This window comes from Amborella trichopoda, chromosome 12 (assembly GCF_054954075.1).
Source record: "Amborella trichopoda isolate Santa Cruz 75 chromosome 12, AtrichopodaSantaCruz75HAP2 v2.0, whole genome shotgun sequence".
NCBI classification, from domain to species: domain Eukaryota; kingdom Viridiplantae; phylum Streptophyta; class Magnoliopsida; order Amborellales; family Amborellaceae; genus Amborella; species Amborella trichopoda.
The window spans coordinates 30,601,490-30,623,150 of NC_142347.1; the positions used below are offsets into that span (position 1 = coordinate 30,601,490).

Sequence of the window (21,661 nt, forward strand, 5' to 3'; positions counted from 1 at the left end):
ATTTTATTCCAATAAACAACTAATGCATACAAACATAGTGCCTTAAGGTAAATTCAACAAGAGCAAAAAAAAAGAAAAAAAACCCTCAAATCACTATAATAAAAAATATCCATTCAAATTCATTGTCGTCCAAAGGGAAATATAAAAACCCTAAGGGGCTGTTTGGAACCCTGAGAAAAGATTTCTAGGCAATAGTTTTCTTGGTAGATTCCTCACTTCCAGCATTTGGATCCAAAGAAATTTTTTCGCTAGAAATTATTTTATCTATTTTGAGCCTAGAGAAACTATTTCTCTCCCAACGAGCTAAACAATTTATTTCCTTGCAAGATTTCCTTACAGAGCTGAACAAAATAAAAATAAAAATAAAGAGTGTATAGCTTGTTGGGTCCATGACAGAAAAAAGGCAATCTCTTTCCATCCCTCTCTCTCTCTCTCTTCGGACCACCTCTTTTTCTTTTTTCTCAATCTCAAAAATACTTATATCTCATCTCTTTGTTTACATCTTTTCTAGATATCTCTTTCCACTTCCATGTCGCTCTAATCTCTCTCTTTACGTCTTTTCTAGATATCTCTTTCCACTTCCAACTGCTCTAGCCATTTCTTTCTCTCTCTATCTCTACCATATTTTCCTCTTTTGAAATTATTTGCATGAAAACCCTTTTTGATGTAGAAATATATTTTCCAAGGTACATTTATATACTATTCAAATAACTAAAACTCATTTTATAAGAAATAATATTTTTTAAAATATATTTCACAAGAAATAGTTTTCCAGACAATTTTTTCTAGGGATCCAAATGGGCATAAATTTCATTACAACAAACAACAAATACATGCAAATTCCTTGTTGGTAAATGTATCAAATATAAACAAAAAAACTTAAATTAATTATCATCAGAAACCCTAAAGTTAGTGGTTAACGATAGAAAAGATAATGCAATTTAACAACACATAGGAGGAGCATTTCCGGTCTTGGAACCCAAAATGATAGAATGATTGCGAGAGACAGAGTGAAAGAGCGAGAGACTTGCGAATTAGAGAGAAGCAATAATGGATTGGAGAGGGGACCACGAGGGGTCTGAGAATAAGAGCGGGTGAGTGAGAGAGAGAGTGGGAGTAAAACAGAAAAGGAAAGTGAGCAAATTAGGCACATTGAGTTTTTACCATCTTTAAAGATATTCAATCATCTAACCGAACATAGATATGACTTGCTTTGAAATAGGTTAGAATTACAAGTTTCGGCATGGTGTTTTTCCAAATAAACTAGGTCATAAATCCAAACTCAGACTTGATAGCATGATAGATCTTAAAGTTTCGACCTAGGGGCATTTTGAAAAGAGTAAAATAATAAAAAAGGTAGATAGGTGTAAAAGCTAAAATTTTCAAGACAATTTTTTAAATATCTCAAAAATGGGATACAAAATAGTTCCAAGCAAAAAGCAAATTTCCCCTTCCTATTGCGATCTGGCAGTCATGATTTACAAAAAGTGTGATCAAAACACATCTCAGTGGCCAAGCATTTCAATTGATAGTGTAAGTGTCATGCTCCAACTGCCTTCAAAACAGGAAAGAGGTTGGGTCATGGCGGTAGCACCCCCATACTTAGTTACTATGTTATAGTTTTCAATCCTGTTGACAACACATATGACACTTTCAAAAAGCTAACTCCTTAATCTAGCTGAAAAAATGGGTAGAAGCTTATCTTCCCCAATGAATGACCCAAAACAAAAACAAAAAAATGCCTTCAAAACCAAAGGCCAAAGGTTTCCACAAATCTCAAAATTGACAAAGGGGTGTACATGTAAAGGAACATTTTTGTATGTGTCGGAGGATACATTTTTGCATTTGCGTCACCCGAGGCACAAAACGTCCATCTTAAAAATAGATGCAAATGAGGGGTCCCTCCAAAAAGGTTAGAATCAATGGTCTAAATATTTTCATCATAAATTACTAATTTTAGTTTTAAGAAACATATTCCTTGGAAATAGGTTATATAAGGTGTGAATCTTAGATTATAGGAATAAGGTGTGTCTCAAAAATTCATTCTAAAAGAAAAACCTTAAAATTGATTATCTTGAACTCTAGATCTAGGGACACAAAGAAAAATGATTTCAATTTTTAAAAATTATCCATCGAAGCACATATTATCTAAATTGTTTATTTTTTTTAAATTTAAATATTTATAGATATGCTTGACCTACATTATTTTTCAGACTTAAAATTTTATGGTCTAATAATAAAATTTTAATCCCAAGGATTTCGAGCACCAAAACTACATTTTTCTTCTAAAGATTTAGAAGTGGGCCTTACTTTGATTTTTTGGACCTTGACATAAATTACACCGATTCCTTAAAAATTAGGTCTAAAACATCTATCATAAATTCACTTTTAAGAGGGGACATGGTAACCATGTCCCTGTATAAAAGCTCGCCTTGTTAGTGTCTCTCTTGACCTAAGCTCCTGGCAAGTCTCATTCATACCCGTATCGAGCTTCAGCAATGGCGGTCGGGTTAGTCGTCTCTCTCTTACTCTCAGCTTCTTCATGGAAATCTTTGTCTTCTGGCTCCTCGTCATATAACTGTTTCTCTCTTGGGGATCCTCTTCATGGAGCTCATTCTCTTTGGCTCTGTATTGGAACCTTTCTATCTCTCTCTCTCTCGCTCGATCTCTTATACTACTAATTCATGCTTCAATTGTTTCTTTTCAGGAAAAACAAGAGGATTTCGAAAGGAAAGAAGGGAGGGAAGAAAAAGGCGTAAGAGATCTTATCCATGCACCTTAACCTCAGTTAGCTTTTTTCTTTTTGTTGGCCCCTCTTTTACCTTTTTTGGTTCTCTAGGTTTGAGGAATGAAGAATAACCGCAAGTTTATTCATCAATCATTTCTGTTCTTGCGATTTTTTTTATTTATTTTTGTTTTGTGCAGAGTCGACCCCTTTGCGAAGAAAGACTGGTATGATATTAAAGCGCCATCAATCTTCAATGTTAGGACAGTAGGGAAAACCCTAGTCACAAGGACTCAGGGTACGAAGGTGAGACTCTCTTTGTTTCTAGATTTTCACGGTGATCAGGAAATACATTTACATGTGAACACCTTTTCTGTAAGCTGAATACCATAGTTCTTTTATTTTTTTGATATTTTTCTTCTTCATGCATCACGATGATGTTTTTTCCTTTCTATATTTGTTATCTTTCATCAGTGTATTTTGGAGTTTATGAAAGTCCGAAGTGAGAGGATAACTGTTCTAATCTAGAAGGAAGTGGTTTATTTTGTATTTTTATTTGGCAATGGTCTATTTATTTTTCCTTCAAAAATTGTAATTTGATTCATCTGGTTTCCGGAATGGCATTTTAGATTTGGAAATGATGTCTAGTTCAATATGGCACTGAGATGAACTTGCATGCTTGTGGTTGTATTTTGGATAATGCTGCATACATTTCTACAATACTTGTTTTTCTTTCTTTCTTTTTTTATTGGAAAGATGTTTTCACGAACTTAGTTGCAAGGATTCCTTGTTGAGGCTGGGCTCCTATGATAAAATCTTGAAAACTAACCCAGGAGTTGGTTTCTGGAATATTTTCTGCATATAATATTGCTGATATGAATACATGATTGTTTTGGCAATACGTTTACTGCATATTCATGGTCGTGTCATCATAAATGGTGATGAATTACTTCAAAGCTATAATTTTTTTTAAAAGCTTTAGTTGATTTTTACATGAGTTTTGATGCCAAATTAGGTTTATGGGAGGGATTTTACTGTTGATTATCATTGACCCATAAAATGTGGATTTGATTGCATCTTAAGTTGATAATTGGCTCACTAGCTGAGTGAAAAGTTCACTGGTTGATGTTTGAACTTGGATGCCTGCTTCTCCTTTAAGGCTGGGAATTCCATGCTTTAGGAATGGAAACCATGTGCCTACCTCAATTTTTTAAAAATAATTTACTTGATTAGTACCATAGGTGTTGGAAAGCTTGATATTCCGAATTGTTTTAGGAATCAGAATTGTGTAATCATAGCGGGCTAAACGATTCATGTTTTTGGAATCGACGACTGTACTAGGGGAATCGCGAGAAACAATATTTCTTACTTTATTGGAATTGAGTTTCAACCCAAATGGAGTCAATATCCCTATAGTCATAGAATTGAGATTTTGACCGCTTTGGAATCGAGTTTGTAACCTACTTGGAATCAATCATATGGAAACGAGGTTCCTTAATATGTGCAATCACGATTCTGACATCTTTGGAATAGAGTTTTTGATGTATTTGGTATCAAGATTCATACTAGTTTGGAATTGAGATTCATATAAGTTTGGGGAGTTTCGACCCACATGGCAATAGAAATTTGTAACTCTATGGGGTTGAGTTTCAACCCCTTTGTAATCAAGATTCCTACATGATACCCAGTAAGAAGTAATCAGATATCATGACTATTGATTTGAATCTCTTTTTCCAGATTCAGGAATAGTAACCGATTCAATAAATTCTTGATTTACCGAAATAATTGACTTATCTTATTATAATTGACTTATCTTATTTTTAATCAATGACTTCCTAGATAGCTATAATGACCCTCACGAATTGCCAATACTAATTTATTAAGAATCAATTGGATTGAAGCTATAGCGTCTTCGTTGGCTGGAATCGGAATATCATATCAATTTTACTAAGTCATTTGGTAATTCCTTTCGGTTATCGCCTTGTTCTCGCCGATCTAAGTATAGGTGTTTCTCTATGGATCGCAATTTCCAGTATTGCTCCTATTGGACTTCTTATGTCAGGATATGCATCAAATAATAAATATTCTTTTTCAGGTGGTCTACGAGCTGCAGCTCAATCTATTAGTTATGAAATACCGTTAACTCTGTGTGTGTTATCAATATCTCTACGTGCGATTCGTTATTAGAATTACCATTGCTTAGCTTTCAATTTGCCTCTGACCATCAAATGAAATGTGAATAACCCGTCCCCCTCTCTTTGAAACAAGGGGCGCTTCCGGTTCTGTTCGTGCTTCAAACAATTTAGTCTTCTCCATATTACCATATCTCTAGAGTCAATCATTTTATATGAGGAACCACACATCTCGTGCCTTAACAACTTAGAACCTCATCAACAATCAAGATCAGAGGTCGCTAAGCCCTAAAGAAGGGTTCCGTAGATATGAAGTCAATGTATTGAGTTATTGACTAATGAGCCTCAAACACAATGTCAGAAGTAAGGTCAAATAATAGGTACTCATAGTCCACCTCGGAAATTGTCTACAAAAGATACAAATATTATCTCATGTATTTTTGAAATATGATTTTGATTTCATTATTATCGTTTAGAATAGGACTTTGTTTGTGCCATGGTGTTATTTGAATGTAAAATTCTTTACCAATTATGTTTTAGAAAAAAGCAATCAATCCTGACACTATTAGAAACATGATCTGAGCCAGTTCTAGCATTATTATATTCATGATCTGAGCCAATCCTAGTGCCATTTGTACTCTCATTGATGCTCCAACACCGTAGTTATACCTACCTTTGTTACTTTTTTTTCGAAGAATACCTAACTTTGTTACTTGTAAAAGACATTAGAATCATACATGTTGAGTATTTCTTAACTCTAAACATTTGCATTTGAAAGTTGATTCATGTTACAATTTACAAATACTTCAACACTGCCTTCATCAGATTATTATTTGGAGCACCTATAAACTATGGGAAACAATGTTCTCCAATTGGGTTTCCAAATAACTGAAGTCATAACAGTTAACAATTTAAAAAAAAAAAAAAAAACTGAAATCATTACCCATAAATATTTGAGGTGAAATTCGATGTCCAACGAAAATCAATACTTGATTTTGTGGAATTAGGATTCCAAAAAATTGGGATCAAAATTCTATGAAGGTGAAAGCCACATTCCATGTTCATTGAATTGAAGTTTCCCATACCTATGAACCGAGATAATTGATGTTGTGGACTCTTGATTAAAAAAAAAAAATCCAATTTAGATTCATTTTATGTGGAATTGGGAATCAACAAATGCAGAATCAAGATTCAATAAATGTTGGAATCGATATTCGAAAAAGCTGAAATCGTGATTCTATAGATGTTGGGATCAAGATTCGAGAAAAGCAAGGTTTCAAAAAACGGTCCGCTCGGCGCCTAGGCAACTTGAACAAAAAAACTGCACTCCTCGACCCAGGCGGCCCTACACGGGCGGTTGGACTTGGGAGGGCCCCCAGCGGCCAGGGCCGTAAGACGTTTTTCGATTTTTAAATTTGCCCAAAATGGAAAAAATGGTCATTTTGACCCCCAAGTTTGTATAAAAATGTTATGGGGTTTATTTTTGAATCCCCAAAGTGAAAAAAAAAGAAACCCTCAATCTCTAAACTTATTGCACCACATGGTGCCTGAGGTTTTGGGCGCTTGCCTAGGTGTCAGGCGCCGGGTGCCAGGCAGGCTGCCTAGGGGCTGCCTAGCGTTTTTTGAAACCTTGGGGAAGAGTTGGAATTGAGATTTTTGACTTCAAGGAAACAGGTAACCTATATAGATCACTTTTTGGAATTGCTGAATCGGGATTTTGAAGTGGAATTGCCATGCGGGCCATGAGATCCTAGTAACTAGGATTGGTACTTATTTATTCGTAGTTTGATTTATTGATAGTTGCAACATTGGCTCTGGATTTGAATGAAGCGAATGAGGTAACGTTGTACCCACTTTCGTGATTGGGTTTCTTGTCATGGCCATATCGTCACAAATTGATAATTAAGCTGGGTAAATATGTACCTACCATTTTCAAAAGAAGGTTTCTTCATGGTTGGATGTGCCTCTAGACCTCTCAAAATGAAGTGCAACAATTGAGTTTACCTTTAAATGAATGTCATTGTTGCCCTTTTCCCCATCAGCTCACAGACATTCCTTAAGGAAAATGTCTTGCTCCAGCTTTGGCTATCTCTTTTTTTTAATGTATAGATTGTGGTAATTTGCTTGTTTCTCTCCTTTGTATAGCCTACGTATAAGTTTACTTGATCCCCTTAGGTGATGTTCTTGCTTGTTTTACCTTATTCCATTGCAAATTGCACCAAAACTAGGAATAGAAGTCATCTCCAATACACGCGAATTGGTTGGGATGTTTCTTTATATACTTAGAGAAAACATACGATATACCCTTTTTATCCATCAGTTTTAGCCTTGTCTCACACAAAAATGGTAGATGCCATTCAAACACCAGCTTTTTATGTTGAATATAGGCGATCATATGGATTTTTTCCTTGTTCATTAACAAATAAACTTGTAGACACCCCATTTTGAAAATTGGCATATTTAATGGTTTTCTAAATCCTAGATAGCTTTAGGACCACACTATCCCAATATATCCCTAAACCATAGACCACCATAGTCCATACTACCTGTTAGAATCATGCATACTCACTGGTTTTGGAATAAATCAAGTAAAAATAGCAAAACCATGTTTTTTTATTTGATTTTTTGACAGACAATATCATTTAAGCCCATAGATCACCTTGGAATCGAAATCTGTCGATTCTGGGCATATTTCGTCTAGGAGACACACCTAGTGTCGTCTAGCCTAGATTGGCCCAAATCACGAGATTTTTGGTAAGTAATATCTCAAAAGCCTTTGGATCACCCCAGAATCGAAATCTACTGATTCTTGGAAGATTTGGTATGGGCGACACACTTAGTATCCCCCAGCCCAAATTGGCTCAAATCACGAGATTTTTGGCAGGTAATATATCAAAAGCCTTTGGATCACCCCGGAGTCAGAATTTGCCAATTCTGGGCAGATTTGGTCTGGGCAACACACCTAGTGTCGCCCAACAAAAACTGTTCAAAATCGCGTATCTTTGACCTAACTTATCTCCCGGATCATTTTTGGCTAGGTTTATTGAACCTAGACTATTTTGGTCTGGGCAACACTGGTAGTGTCGCCCAAGCCTTTGACCATCAGAAAGGCAATCTAGGCTGGGAAATCTCCTTGTTACGAGTTGTTATCCATTCCAATCGATTTTCACCTTTAAAAACTCATTTTCGTGACCCATTTTAGGGTTGAACCCTGTGAGCGTGTATGTTAAGAAAACTTGAGATTTGAGAGAAGATCCTGAGCAAACCTAGGTCTAAGAAAACCTTAGCAAGCTTTAGGCCATTAAACCTACATTCTTTAGATTAAGAAAACCATTCAATCAAGCCATGGCCTGGTCAATATTGAAGAGAGACAAGGAGGATCTACGACGGAAATTACAGCCTCGGTTCTGATATGGTTAAGACCTTTAAGCTTTGGGTTTGTCACTAACTTTCCCAACCAGGTATTCTTCTTACTCTCCATTTTTTTATTTTCAGCCTTCTAGCAGATTTTGGACTTTTATCTGATCTATTCTAATATTTTGTGCTCTTCGGATCAAAGTTGGCTCTGCGACTGATATGAGAACAAATTTGCTCATTTTGAACAGATCTGGCCTCATACTAGAATTTGATTGATTGCCACTCTATTATTTTAAAGAAAAACAAGTTTGTGGTTCGGATCTGGTCGATCTTCATCTCAAGATCATCCCATTCTGCATCATGAACAATTTTTATATAGTTTCATATTTTTCTTTGTATATATTTTTTAATTTTTAATTTTTTAAACTGTTCACGATGCAGATCGGGACGATCTCGAGATGAAGATCGACCAGATCAGAACCACAAACTTGTTTTTCTTAAAAGTGATAGAGAGTGGGGATCAATCAAATTCTAGTTCGAGGCCAGATCTATTCAAAATGAGTAGATCTATTATTAGATTAGTGGCAAAACCAGCTTTGATCTGGAGAGCTTGAAATACTAGAATAGATCAGATAAAAGTTCAAAATTTGATAAAAGTCTGAAAATAAAAGAAATGGAAAGTAAGAAGAATACTTGGGTGGGCTAGTCGGCCCGGCAAACCCGAGGCTCGCCCGTTTCAGGAACGCGATTGTAATTTCTGGCGTGGATCCTCTGTGTTTTTCTTCAATACTGAGCGGGCATTGGTTTGATTGAATGGTTTTCTTAATCTAAGGCTGTAGGTTTAATGACCTAAAGCTTGTTAAGGTTTTTCTAGATCAAGGGTTTGCTTAGGGTCTTCTCTCAAGTCTCAGGTTTTCTTGGCATATAGGCTCACATGGTCCAACCTCAAAATGGGTCATGAAAATGAGTTTTTAAAGGTGAAAATCGGCTGGAATGGGTAACAATTTGTAACAAGGAGATTTCCTAGCCTGGACTGTCATTTTGCCGGTCCAAGGCTTGTGCGACACTACCAGTGTCGCTCAGGCCAAAATAGGTTCAATGAACCTGGCTAAAAATATAAGCTAGGTCAAAGATACGCGATCCTGGACAGTTTTGGTTGGGCGACACTAGGTGTGTCGCTTAGACTAAATCTGCCCAGAATCGGCAAATTTTGATTCCAGGGTGATCCAAAGGCTTTTGATATTTCACCTGCCAAAAATCTCGTGATTAGGGCCAGTCGGCTTTAAATCTGCGCAGAATCAATAGATTTCGATTTTAGGGTGATCCAAAGGCTTTTGAGATATCACCTGCCAAAAATCTCGTGATTTGGGCCAGTCTGGGTTCGGCGACACACCTCGTGCCTTGACCAAATCTACCCTGAATCGGCATATTGTGATTTTGGGGTGATCTATGGGCTTATATGATATTGCCTGTCAAAAATCAGGTAAAAATACGCGGTTTTTCTATTTTTACTTGATTTATTCAAAAAACAGTGAGTCTACAAGATTCTGGCCGGCAGCAGTATGGACTATGGTGGTCTATGGTCTGGGGTATACTAGGATAGTGTGGCCCAAAGGCTGTCTAGGGTTTAGAAAACCATTGAATTTGTCAGTTTTCAAAATGGGGTGTCTACAATACTCAATACTTTTGATGGGCTTCTTTTACCAAATTATGGACGAAAGAAACTTGCAACCTTCCCCTTGTATGCAATTTCATATATGTATCTCATTGAGAAGGAATGCAAGCTTTTATGGAATGCAAGTTTTGTAATATTAGGAGTAGAAACGAGGAAGTTAAAATTAATAGTCAAGAAATACCAAAAAGAGATTGTTTTTGATATCTAGGGTCGATAATCTATGAGAATGGAGAAATTGAGAAAGATGTCACACGTAGAATTAGAGTATGATGGACAAAGTGGAGATGTGCATCCAGAGTTTGATGTGATTGCCATATATTATTGAGATTGAAGGGGAAGTTCTATAGGACGACTGTAAGACCAGCCGTGCTTTATGGGACAAAACGTTAGGTGGACAAGAAACAACATATCTATAAGGTGAGCATAGTGGAGATGAGGATGTTGAGATGGATGAGTGGCAAGACAAGAAACGATATAATTAAGAATAAATATGTATAAAACAATTTAGGTGTGGCTTCAATAGGCAATACTATGAGGAAAAGTAGACTTAGGTGGGTGGCCATGTGCAATTTAGACCTTTGCACATGGGACCTAATACAACACCTCTTAGGAGGTGCGATTTGGTTCAAGTGGAAGGCTCTAAAAGGGCAAGGGAAAGGCCCATAAGGACATGAACAAAAGTAGTGAGAAAAAATATGGTGACTTTTGGTCTTAGTGAGGGCATGACCTTTGATAGAAAAGAATGGAGGAACATTATTATTCATGTAGCTGACCCCAAAATTGGGATAAGGCTTGGATGATAATGATAATGATCTCATTGAGAAGGAACTTGAGGTTTCGAATCCCGCTCTACCCTATGATTTTTTGCTCTTTTCTTCATGCCTGCAATTCTATTATTGTGTTATTTCCCCCTCTGAATTCCTCAACTTGTCTAGGAACCTTTTCCCTTGAGGGCATTTGTCTATTTGAGAACTTTATCATTGATCACACTCATAGGACCAACCTAATCCAACACCACATTTCCTCCACTAAGAATCTCTTTCTTGATGCCCTTATCCTACCTGGTTTAATGACGATCTATATAGAAGGCCTAGTTCATCCTCGATCTTCCCAGTTCCTCCAATACCTAATAGTCCTTCACCTTTTTATCTTCAAAATTTATCCTCAATAACCAATGGGTGTCCTCGTGTTTGGGGATTAAAGGTGGCATATGTTGCAGCTTAGGTGCTATTGTGAACATTTTGAAGTACATAGTCTTTACCTTATTTGTTATTAATTTTTTCTCTTTATTCTTGAAGCATTCATTCACATGAGATTCATCTGAAAAATTTGTGGTTTAATCCCAACTAGGGAGTACCATAAAACTTTAACATAAGCTGAAGTAAGCTAATTCTTTCTCACAAAAAATTAAAAAAAGGAGCCACACTAATATGCTCTAGGTTTTTTATAGTATTAAATTAATAAATGTGCAAATCTAAAACCTATAAATTTCCAATCCCAGTTACATCATAAACATGAGGTAGCATGAATGGGGGGGGAAATAAAAATTTATCAATTGGTTACAAAATGAAATATGATAGCAACCAATAAAAACTAAAGCATTGTCCATCTTATGTTTATTTATTTATTTTTATGTAAATAAATAGATAAATAAATAAATAAAAGACAATGTTTTATTCTATATACCTACATTCATAAATTTCTGCTAGAAGAATTATTATTGGTTTATATGCCATGTCCATAAACTTCGCACATCAGCTAAACCACTACAAATATATCCATGCTACGATATAAACCTTGTTATGATTATAGCACTAAGCAAGCCAAAATCACTGAGGTGGACCCAATCTTTGACACTCCCATCATCACTGCAATTAGCATGGCTAATATTGCATGCCCTGTGATAATCCTTGTCACAACGTTGTCTTCTGCATTGTTTCATCCCAAAAAAAAAAAAAAAAAGCCTTTCGCATTTTCCTCATTGGCATTGCCATCATAGGCATTGTCCTCATCCACATTTCCTCCTTTCTAAATATATTATCTCGGTCTAAGACTTGCTTCAGCCCCCATTTTGAGCCATGTTTGGGAAAAGGATTCCATATTTGTCTTGGATTGTTTGGTCTTTTTCACCTAGCCATTCCTCATGTGTGTTCTCATAGTATGTTTACAAGTAGTGAAAATATCGTTTTAGGGGCATGGCCCTTCACATAGTCATTAAGGAGGTCAAGTTAAAAATCTTAAAACATGCTCAAATTTCCTTTTTGGGGGTCGGGAACTTTGAACAAGTGGGGCCATTTTTAGTAATTTGATCCAGCTAAGCGGCCCTAACTAATTGACAGGAGTACCCTACTTGTTTAAGGTGAGTCAAGTTATTGAAATGCTACTGGTTCTATTGGAGCTAGGGTTTAACAGAGAAGAAAATAAGGACAATCCAAAATTAGAAAAGGATGCAAAACCAGAGATAAAAGAAGGAGCACTTGTTGCCATAGTTCAAAAAAACGGACCACCCAGCGCCTAGGCGGGTCGCCTAGGTGTTCCAGAAGGCCTGGATGCATTGCCTAGGCTTTGGCGGTCAAACTGGGCGGTCTTCCCTGGGCTGCCGCCTAGGCGGTACGGAATCCGCCTAGGCGGCCACCTAACGCCAGCCCTGGCCAGGGGGAAAAAGCTTTTTTTTTTTTTTTTCATTTTTTTCAAAGATATAAAAGTTAAGAATGATGGCTTTTAGGTTCATTTGAACCCTAAACCCACCAGAACCCCTTTTAGAGTAACAGAAACTTCTAAAAAACTACATTTCATTGGATCGAATCATCGAAATGTTTCTCAAAGTTTGGAGCTCAAGCAACCAAAGTAGGTGCATTTTTTCGATTGCTTGTTTTATTTTGAGATGTCTTCTTCAGGAATTAGTTAGAGTGGAGATCGGGGTCTGAAATATGGATACAACCCGAATCCAAATGACAAAAATTGCGTTAGATGCAATTTTTGTGAAAAAGATACAAAAGGAGGCATAAACCGGTTTAAGAAACATCTTGTCGGTATTAAGGGGGATGTTTCTGAAGCTATCAAGGAGGAGATTAAGCAATTTTTAAGTTATGGAAAACAAAAACAAGAACAAAATCCTTATCATAGATCTATTTCTGCTACTCTTAGAAAAAGTGATCCAGGTTGGAAGTATGGGTACAACCCAAAACCAAATGATAAAACATGTATAAGGTGTAATTTTTGTGAAAAAGATACCATTGGGGGTATTAGCCGATTCAAAAAACACCTTGCTGGTGTTAGAGGTAATGTTGCTTCTTGTACAAAGGTTCCTGAAGCAGTTCGAGATGAAATTAGACTTCTTCTGATTTTTGAATAACCAAAAAAAGATGAAAATAAGCCTTGTTCTATGGAAGTATCTTCTCCAGTTTCTAGTCGGAGTGGTGATCCGGAAGTATGGTTATAACCCGAATCTAAGTGATAAAAATCGTATTAAATGTAATTATTGTGGAAAGGATACAAATGAGGCATTTACAGGTTTAAAAAACACCTTGCCGGTATGACGGGGGATGTTGTCCGGTTTAAAAATGTTCCTGAGGCTACCAAGGAGGAAATTATACAATATTTGAGTTCAAAGAAGCACAAAAAAAAGGGTAGAGCAACCAAGACTCCGATGGCCTCATCTGCATAGACTGCACATACTAGTAAGAGGAAGGTAAAAGAAGAGGAGGGTCATAAGTGTTGACTTTTGTTATACTGTATATTTTCTAAATTTCTATTGTGTTGAGTGTTGACTTTTATACCCTACACTTGTATGGTTTTACAGTTTACCCGTTTTAACAATATGGATTATCAAAATTCTCTTCTTGACTCTTATCTTTTTTTTTTGTTTTTTTCAACTTGGAATATGGTATATTGGGATTTTTACTTTTCTTTTCAACTGGGCAGCCGCCAGGTTCTGGGTGCCCGCCTAGGCGCTAGGCGGCCTGGACCCCCCAGGCCGCCTAGGGCCCGCCTAGCGCTTTTTGATAATCCATTATGCGTAAGTACATTCCTTATATAAGAAAACCTTAAACAAGTCTTAATCCTGGCCATCCATCTAATCTAATCATGGCCATTTATTATCATGGTTTTAAAATGTGGCTGCACTGCTGCATATGCAGCCTCATTGCCGCATATGCAGCCACATCGCCATATTTACGGCGGAATAATGTGTTATGAGCTGGCAATTGCATCTCATGAGGCTGCATATGCGATTTGGAGGATGCTCTTGCATATGCGGCCAGTGAGTGATGTGAAAACAAGCTACTCGAGAAGGGGTAATTTCGACTTTAAGCCCCGAAAAAGAGGGGAAAGGGTTTTTTTTGGGAGGAGGGGGGAGAGGGGGGGGGATTAAACTCCCCAAACTACTTAAAACAGCCACATCTGTGGCCTTTACTTCATCAAATCAATAAAAAAAAAATGGTGGAAATTTTTGAAGTTCTTAGATTTTTGTGGTTGATCTTTGATTGTTGATTTATTTCTTTTGGGAGTTGATTTGAGGAATTTTTAGTGAAGTTTTGACAACAAATCTTCATGATTTAACAAGGGATAGTGAATACAAATTTGTTTGTACTCTTTAATCTTCATGGATTTTTAGTTTGTGTTTCGTAACTTTGAAGTTTGTGGTTGCAAATTTGTGATTATGATTGTTGAATGATTTATGAAGCTAGTTTCTAGTTTTTACTTTCTAATGTATTCTATGATCTATCAAGGGATAGTGGATACAAAATCTCTGACAGTTGATACTTTTTAAGTTAATGAATAAATTAATTACTTAACATCACATAAATCACCTTTATATTTTTTTCTATGCATTAACTTTTTTTTTTAGATATTTTAGAATTTTTTTTATATTTATTGACCGCATCCGAGTGATGCACCCGCATTTGGACTGCATCGAGCCGCATCGGCCCCCCCAACGTATCGGGCTGCATCTCCCGCATTTTAAGATACCATTTATTATAAAAGACTTTCAGTGAATAGAAAGACATAAAAGACTCTAGAAATTGCTACTTATTCCTCTAAGTGAATTAAAAGACATGAAATAAATAAAATACATTAAAGGATAGACTCAATGACTAATTTGCCCTTCTGCGGTTCCTCTTGAAAACTTCAAACTTATGTCTCGTCTAGATATTCGAGAGTAGTACTCTTATCAAAAAATAAGTATTCATGGCCAAAACACATTCCAATCTTTGCCAAAATGATAGAAAACATAAAAAAAACACATCACAAATAAATTCCCTTTTTTATTATTTTTTTTGAATTTTTCTTAAGATCCCCTAGTGGGACAACATACTCGGGGATACTCTGCTTGAGTCCTTGAAACTCGGCCCGAGTAGGCGAACATTGCTTTGACTCATGGGAACTCAACAACATTACCCTACTTTGACTTGTTGACTACATAGGAACTCTACACCACTCTCTACGTGATCTTAAACTTAAACTAAACCCAAAGTATCCCCTAAATGATAAATGACAAAAATGGTACTTAACAAATAAAACAATTCCAAAATATGAAAATAACCCAAAGTCCCTAGTACAACGTCAAAATATGGAATTCATTCCGGCCAGCCCTTTGATGCGATTTCATCAAGAGTAGAGTTATGATATGGTCATGGCATGTCATCGGTTATGGTTTTGTTCTTTCTTTGGTAGGGTATTGAAGGATGCTCAAAGTTCTTCTTTCCTTAAATAAATATATTAGATGAATCCAATGGGATCGTATGATTTTCTTTCTTCAAATTTAGATTTTGTTCCAGTTATATTGCAAATGCAATATTTTAATGGCCCCTTTTATACTCTCGTCTGCTAAAATTCATGTTTGATCCAGAATGTCTTAATGCTAACTTTGATCCATTAATTGGTTCTAATTCTATTCTTCTGCAGATTGCTTCTGAGGGCCTTAAACACCGAGTGTTTGAATGCTGCTTGGCTGACCTTCAGAATGACGAAGATCAGGCCTACAAAAAGATCAGGCTTCGGGCCGAGGACATCCAAGGAAGGAATGTCCTCACCAATTTCTGGGTATTTATTTTACTCCTTAGAAAACTTCTTATTATTCATTTTCTTCTTATTTTATATACATATATATGCAGTACCTCCTTAGAGACATACACTATATGCATTTTGGTGTCGGTTTCAAACAATAATAAAAGAAAAGGTTTATGTTTTTTTCGTATCTTTTGATGATGGATTGGTCTCCATCAGGTTTGAGGATGAGTATGAAGTGGTTCCAAGTTTTTTTATTTTGTAATATTGTGAAACTTTGTTACAAAATAAGCAATTCATTTATGGTTTTTAGGGCATGGATTTTACTACAGACAAGCTAAGGTCCCTAGTCCGCAAGTGGCAGACACTAATTGAGGCACATGTGGATGTCAAGACAACCGACAACTACACCTTACGTATGTTTTGTATCGGTTTCACAAAGAGGCGGCCTAACCAGGTCAAGCGAACTTGCTATGCACAAACTAGCCAAATTAGGCAGGTAAAAGATCATTCTCTTCTCTTACCCCCTCTACCGCCGTCCCTTCTTCCCTCCCTCCCTTCCTCCTCTGTCTTTCTCTCTCTCCATGTACATATTGTAGAATTAAGCAGCTCTCTGACTCTCTCTTTTTTATCTCCACTTAACAAATGATAGAATAAATCAGATATGTCTGTGTTCACTAAGATGTGATGGAATCAGTCAGTATGCTCTTCCCCCCCTTAACAAAATTGATAAAATCAAGCAGTAGTTTCTCTATCTTTCTGCACTAACAAATGATAGAAACAACTTTCAAGTAGACTCTCTCCCTCCCTCTCTTGATGGCATGTAGGTTCTGAGTGATTGTGATTGGCATTCAGATTCGGCGCAAGATGAGAGAGGTAATGATCAACCAGGCTACATCCTGTGATCTCAAGGAGCTAGTGCAAAAGTTTATCCCTGAGGTCATTGGGAAAGAGATTGAAAAGGTGACAATGAGTATCTACCCTCTCCAGAACGTATTCATCCGTAAAGTGAAGATTTTGAAGGCCCCGAAATTTGATCTTGGGAAGCTCATGGAGGTAAGTGCACCTTAGTTGTTTAGTTTATAATTATAAAATCAGATTTACAAGAGAAACAGTGTCAGTTATGCTTGTTGAAATTGTTGATGTCCACGCGATAACTGTTGTCCTGTAGCTTCATAAATTTTCTGAGATTAGAGTTCAGCCTTAATTTATTTGAGAACCTGAACTTTCTGTTTGTTGACCCTGCCGAATGAGTCTTAACATCTACATTATTGAACCTTGATCGGAGTTTTGTGCATCTAAAATTCATTATATTATCTCTCTCTCTCTCCTCTAGGTCCATGGTGATTACTCGGATGACGTGGGCGTGAAGGTGGATAGACCAGCAGAGGATGTGCCTTTGGAAGGGGTGACAGAAGTTGTTGGGGCCTAAGATGCTGTTTACCAGAAACAAAAGTACTTAGATATAGATTGGTAATATAGGTGACACATATTCATTCCATTGCGCTGTTTCATCGACTTCCAGCGTTCAGCAGTTTTGGTTGTAGAAGCATGTACTTGGTTAATTATGTTGTGTCATTTCAACTTGTGGATGATTAATTATTATTTTGGGAATTTGTTTCTTCCAAACTACGTTGTGATCCCTGGGATGGGCTATATTTTGTGGGCTTGTGGACCGCTTAGACATCATAATTTTTTTAGGTTCATTGGATTTATTATTGTGAGCACGCACTGTTTGAAATTTGCCATCGTGAATCTGGTGTTGCTGATCAAGACCAGGAATTGGTGGGGGCTGACTCGATTCCTAGTCGGAATTAGGAATTGGTCTTATTCCTATAGATCGCTTGGGCCTTGAATCAGGTGAGTCTGTCAAGGAATCAACCGATCTAAATCATTAGGTTAACACCTTTTTTTTTTTTTAGTTTTTAAATTTTTCACAATTAAAATTATTTGTTAGTTTTTGGGACAGATTCTCACATAGGAGAATTGTTCCGGTTTGCCCAATGTGGATCAGACTCATCGATTTGGGCTAGATTTTTGGAAGGCCAAGAGCGGAAGTGAGTTTTGAAACTGTAGGAGTATGTATGGTCGTTACGAGGTGCCTATGGTCACCCCCAGGTTACGTACGTTGCGGATGTTTTTTTATTACTTTTTTTTCCTCAAAATTTGGAATCATTTTCTATTTACCTTGATTGATTTCCAAAAAGGAGAGAGTGGATTTTGAGTTATAGAGTTCTCCAAGTCTTGCTGCGTTTGATGGATGATTCCGATCCCATCTGGTACGGGTTCTGATTCTAGGCTTTTATCCACCTCTGAATCATGACTTTTTCAAAATTTCAGTGTTTGACAGTGGTTGATACTGCATAAAAATAGTTGGGGGGGTAAAAAAGGGGATTGGATCGGATGGTTTTGGCAGTTTAAAGCGGAACATGTGGGTGACCAGTCCTAAATTTTTTTAATAATTATAATCTAATGATTACAATGTTTTTTTTTTTCTTTTTTCGAAGTTGAGTGGGCTTGCCAAATCGGCTGATCTGATTTAAAACCAGGTGGGTAAGTTCAACCCATTGGTCTGCCTTTTCAAATGTTGCTTGAAATCATTAAATGATAGTAACAAGATTTTCAGAAGGTGGTTTTATTTCTTATATACACAAACGTGAGTGACATGTACAGCTTCATGGTTCTCATTAAAAAGTAAGACAATGTAATATTGAAACAAATTTTGTAAGAAATTAGAAATTATAATTACGTTTCTCCTTTAATGCTATCCTATTAAATAGTAGAAATTTCATAATGGATAAAGTTTATATAAGGTTGCAACTATAAAATGTAGAATTCAAGATGCATCTTAAAAATCCATCGGAAAAGGTTGTTTCAATATTGAAAACCCTCTAATTGATCATCTCGACATCGAGATGAGTGAATATAATCATCTCGACATTGAGATGAGTGAATATAATTATCTCGACATTGAGATGAGTGAATATATATATATATATATAATTTTGAGTCTCATAAATAATGCATCTTGCAACATTTAATCTAAGAAAAGTGATTGCATGAATCCTACAATCAAATGCATAGGAAATATTTCTAATGTTATCCAATCAAATGCATAGGAAATATTTCTAATATTATCTATCATTCTTATCTATCATTAACCTTGTTTTCAGTGAGGCCAGAAATCCCTATATCTTTTCTCATTATTTCCAATCATAACTTTTTTAGTTTATCCTTTGTCTTTTATCAGCCTTCCACTAAAAGATTTCTAATATTAATTAAATTATCATACAACATATTAGCAAATCCGACGTTTTAATCTACTTAGCCATCTCTCCAAATTGGATTGTAAAATTTCGTAAGAATATTTCTCTTGTAAGGTAGAGGTATATTTGAATTGTATTAGCAATCAAATTTATATTACAAATAACAATTTGAAACCGAGATTTGTTTTCTCTTCTGTTTTAGTTCTTTTGTTCCCCGGGTAGGCAGTACCTAGGCCAGGCTATTCTTTTTTCTTGTTCAAATGAATGATAGATTAAATAATTTACCTGAGTCAAACACTTAAAAACTTTCCTTGTTATTGAAACAACTTTTGCTCTTGTTTTAATCTCTAAAACATATTCTAGAATAGAATATGAATGTCTTTATCATTTATTTAATTTCATTTTGTATTCTATTCGAAAATCCTATATTCTATTCTAATTACTGCAACTATATTCTATTCTAATTACTACAACTATATTATTTACTTTACAAGAAAGATTCCATAAGCAACAATACGACGACTTATGAATCACCAATTAGAACTGGATTGATGAATTGGACAAATTCTTCACCGAAAGGAAAAAAGAAGATATGTCTGATAAGACAACGATAAAGAGCTAACAACTTTTTTTCATTAATACAGAGAGAATGAAAAGTACGGTGTTTCCTTGGAGGCAGAAAAGTCTTCAAAACGGAAAAAGAAACCCAAATAATAAGAGAAAATTACACTAGTAGGCTCAAAATTCTTACTTCTTTTTTCCTTAGTTAAAATCAAGGTTTAAAAATTGGTTGTTCCGATCTAAATCGGGAATTGTTGACAGCGTTTTGGATCTCTCAATATATTGGGATTTGGACGACACCCCTCTGGAATAGCCAGCTCAATATCCTGATTCTGTTAGTACTTGTTGGTCATGTTAAACCACTATCAGTAGGACGCCACATGTCAGTATTTTTTAAGAGGAATATGAGCGCCATGTGTCAGATTTTAAATTTATTTGTAGAATTTTTAAATTTTTTTTAAGAGGAATATGAGACAGATATTTTTGAAATTTGCTTGGAGCTGATGCAAATTTTTAAAGTTTTTTTCAGAAGAATATTTGCTTGGAGGTGGTGTAAATTTTCAAATTTTTTTAAGAAGAATATGGGAGGCATTTTTTTTTAAGAAGAATATTTGCTTGGAGCTGGTGCAAATTTTAAATTTTTTTTTTTTTGAAGAATATGGGAAGCCATGCACTGCAGCAGTGGAACTTTCACGCCACATTTGGCAATGCTTTGAGCCTCCCAATGCAGTGTCGGCATGTGAGCCAATTGGCGCATGTTAATGCTAACCCTGCGCAAGGCTAAACTTTGTGAGTCAATATTTTTCTTTGAATCCTGGGATTTTTTTTTTCTTTTCCTTAACATTTACGCCGTACACTATAAGCCATCGATCTCAACTTTCTTTAAGATTACATTAAACTCTCTCTCTCTCTCACCCAGTCTACGTCTTCCATTTTATACATTAGCTCATGTCTTTTTCTCACTGTTGTCTTTACTGACCAATGTCTCTATGAATATATATATATATATATATATAGAGGAATCGACTATGCAACGTTTATAGACGAAAATGAATAGTATTTTCATCTCTAGACTCCGAGCCGTTCAATTTTTTTGGACGGCATGGATTAAATGACCACAATGGACCTACTATATCCGTGACGGTATTTTTTCACACAAAAAAATACGAGAAACCACCACGACTCCTATAGATCCGCGGTTGTTTTTTAGGCAAAACTGCAACAGATATAGTATGTTCGTAGTGGGACGGAACACTATTCAATTTCGTCTAAAAGCGTTTTTTAGAGTTATATATATATATATATGAGACCCTCCCACACCCATGTGTGTAGGACCCCAAAAGATCACCATTAAATTTGACACAGATCTCTAGAAAAGTCAAGTCCCACACCTATGTGATAACGTTTTCAGAGATCTGTGTGAAATTTAATGGTGATCCTTTGGGGTCCTACACACATGGGTGTGGGAGGGTCTCATAAGAGATCATTACTATATATATATATATATAGTTATGTTAGGGTGCTCAGACTATGGAGTAGTTTATCATTGTACTAAACAAAATTGGGACACTTCTATACCCTTATTTTGTATTGAGTTTTTTTAGTAAGGGTATTTTTAATCAATAGGAGGAGTGTGATATCATCTATATGGGGTGTGCTGTCACCCACTTGGATCATTAAATACCATTAACGTGTTTCATGTAGATGATATCACACCCCATGTGGATGATATCATACCCCTCTCCCTCTTAATTACTAAAAATACTCTTTTAAAAAAGTGCTCCATGTACAAAAAAATGGTATAAAAGTATCCAACATTTATTGAGTACACTGATAAATTACTCCATAATGTGAGTACCCTTACATAACCCATATATATATATATATATATATATATATATATATATATATATATATATATATATATATATATATG

The 21,661-nt window shown here is 36.0% G+C and overlaps 1 protein-coding gene across 1 annotated transcript; it reads left to right on the forward strand.

Annotated features, from left to right (window-relative positions):
• Positions 1–2,454: 2,454 nt before the first annotated feature.
• Positions 2,455–17,527, forward strand: LOC18438511 (small ribosomal subunit protein eS1). Its single transcript, XM_006848695.4, has 7 exons — positions 2,455–2,509; positions 2,708–2,755; positions 2,926–3,031; positions 15,797–15,934; positions 16,212–16,397; positions 16,754–16,954; positions 17,235–17,527. The coding sequence occupies exons 1-7, from the start codon at positions 2,499–2,501 to the stop codon at positions 17,328–17,330; spliced, it is 786 nt and encodes a 261-aa protein (XP_006848758.1). The 5' UTR covers positions 2,455–2,498; the 3' UTR covers positions 17,331–17,527.
• The last annotated feature ends 4,134 nt before the right edge of the window (positions 17,528–21,661 follow it).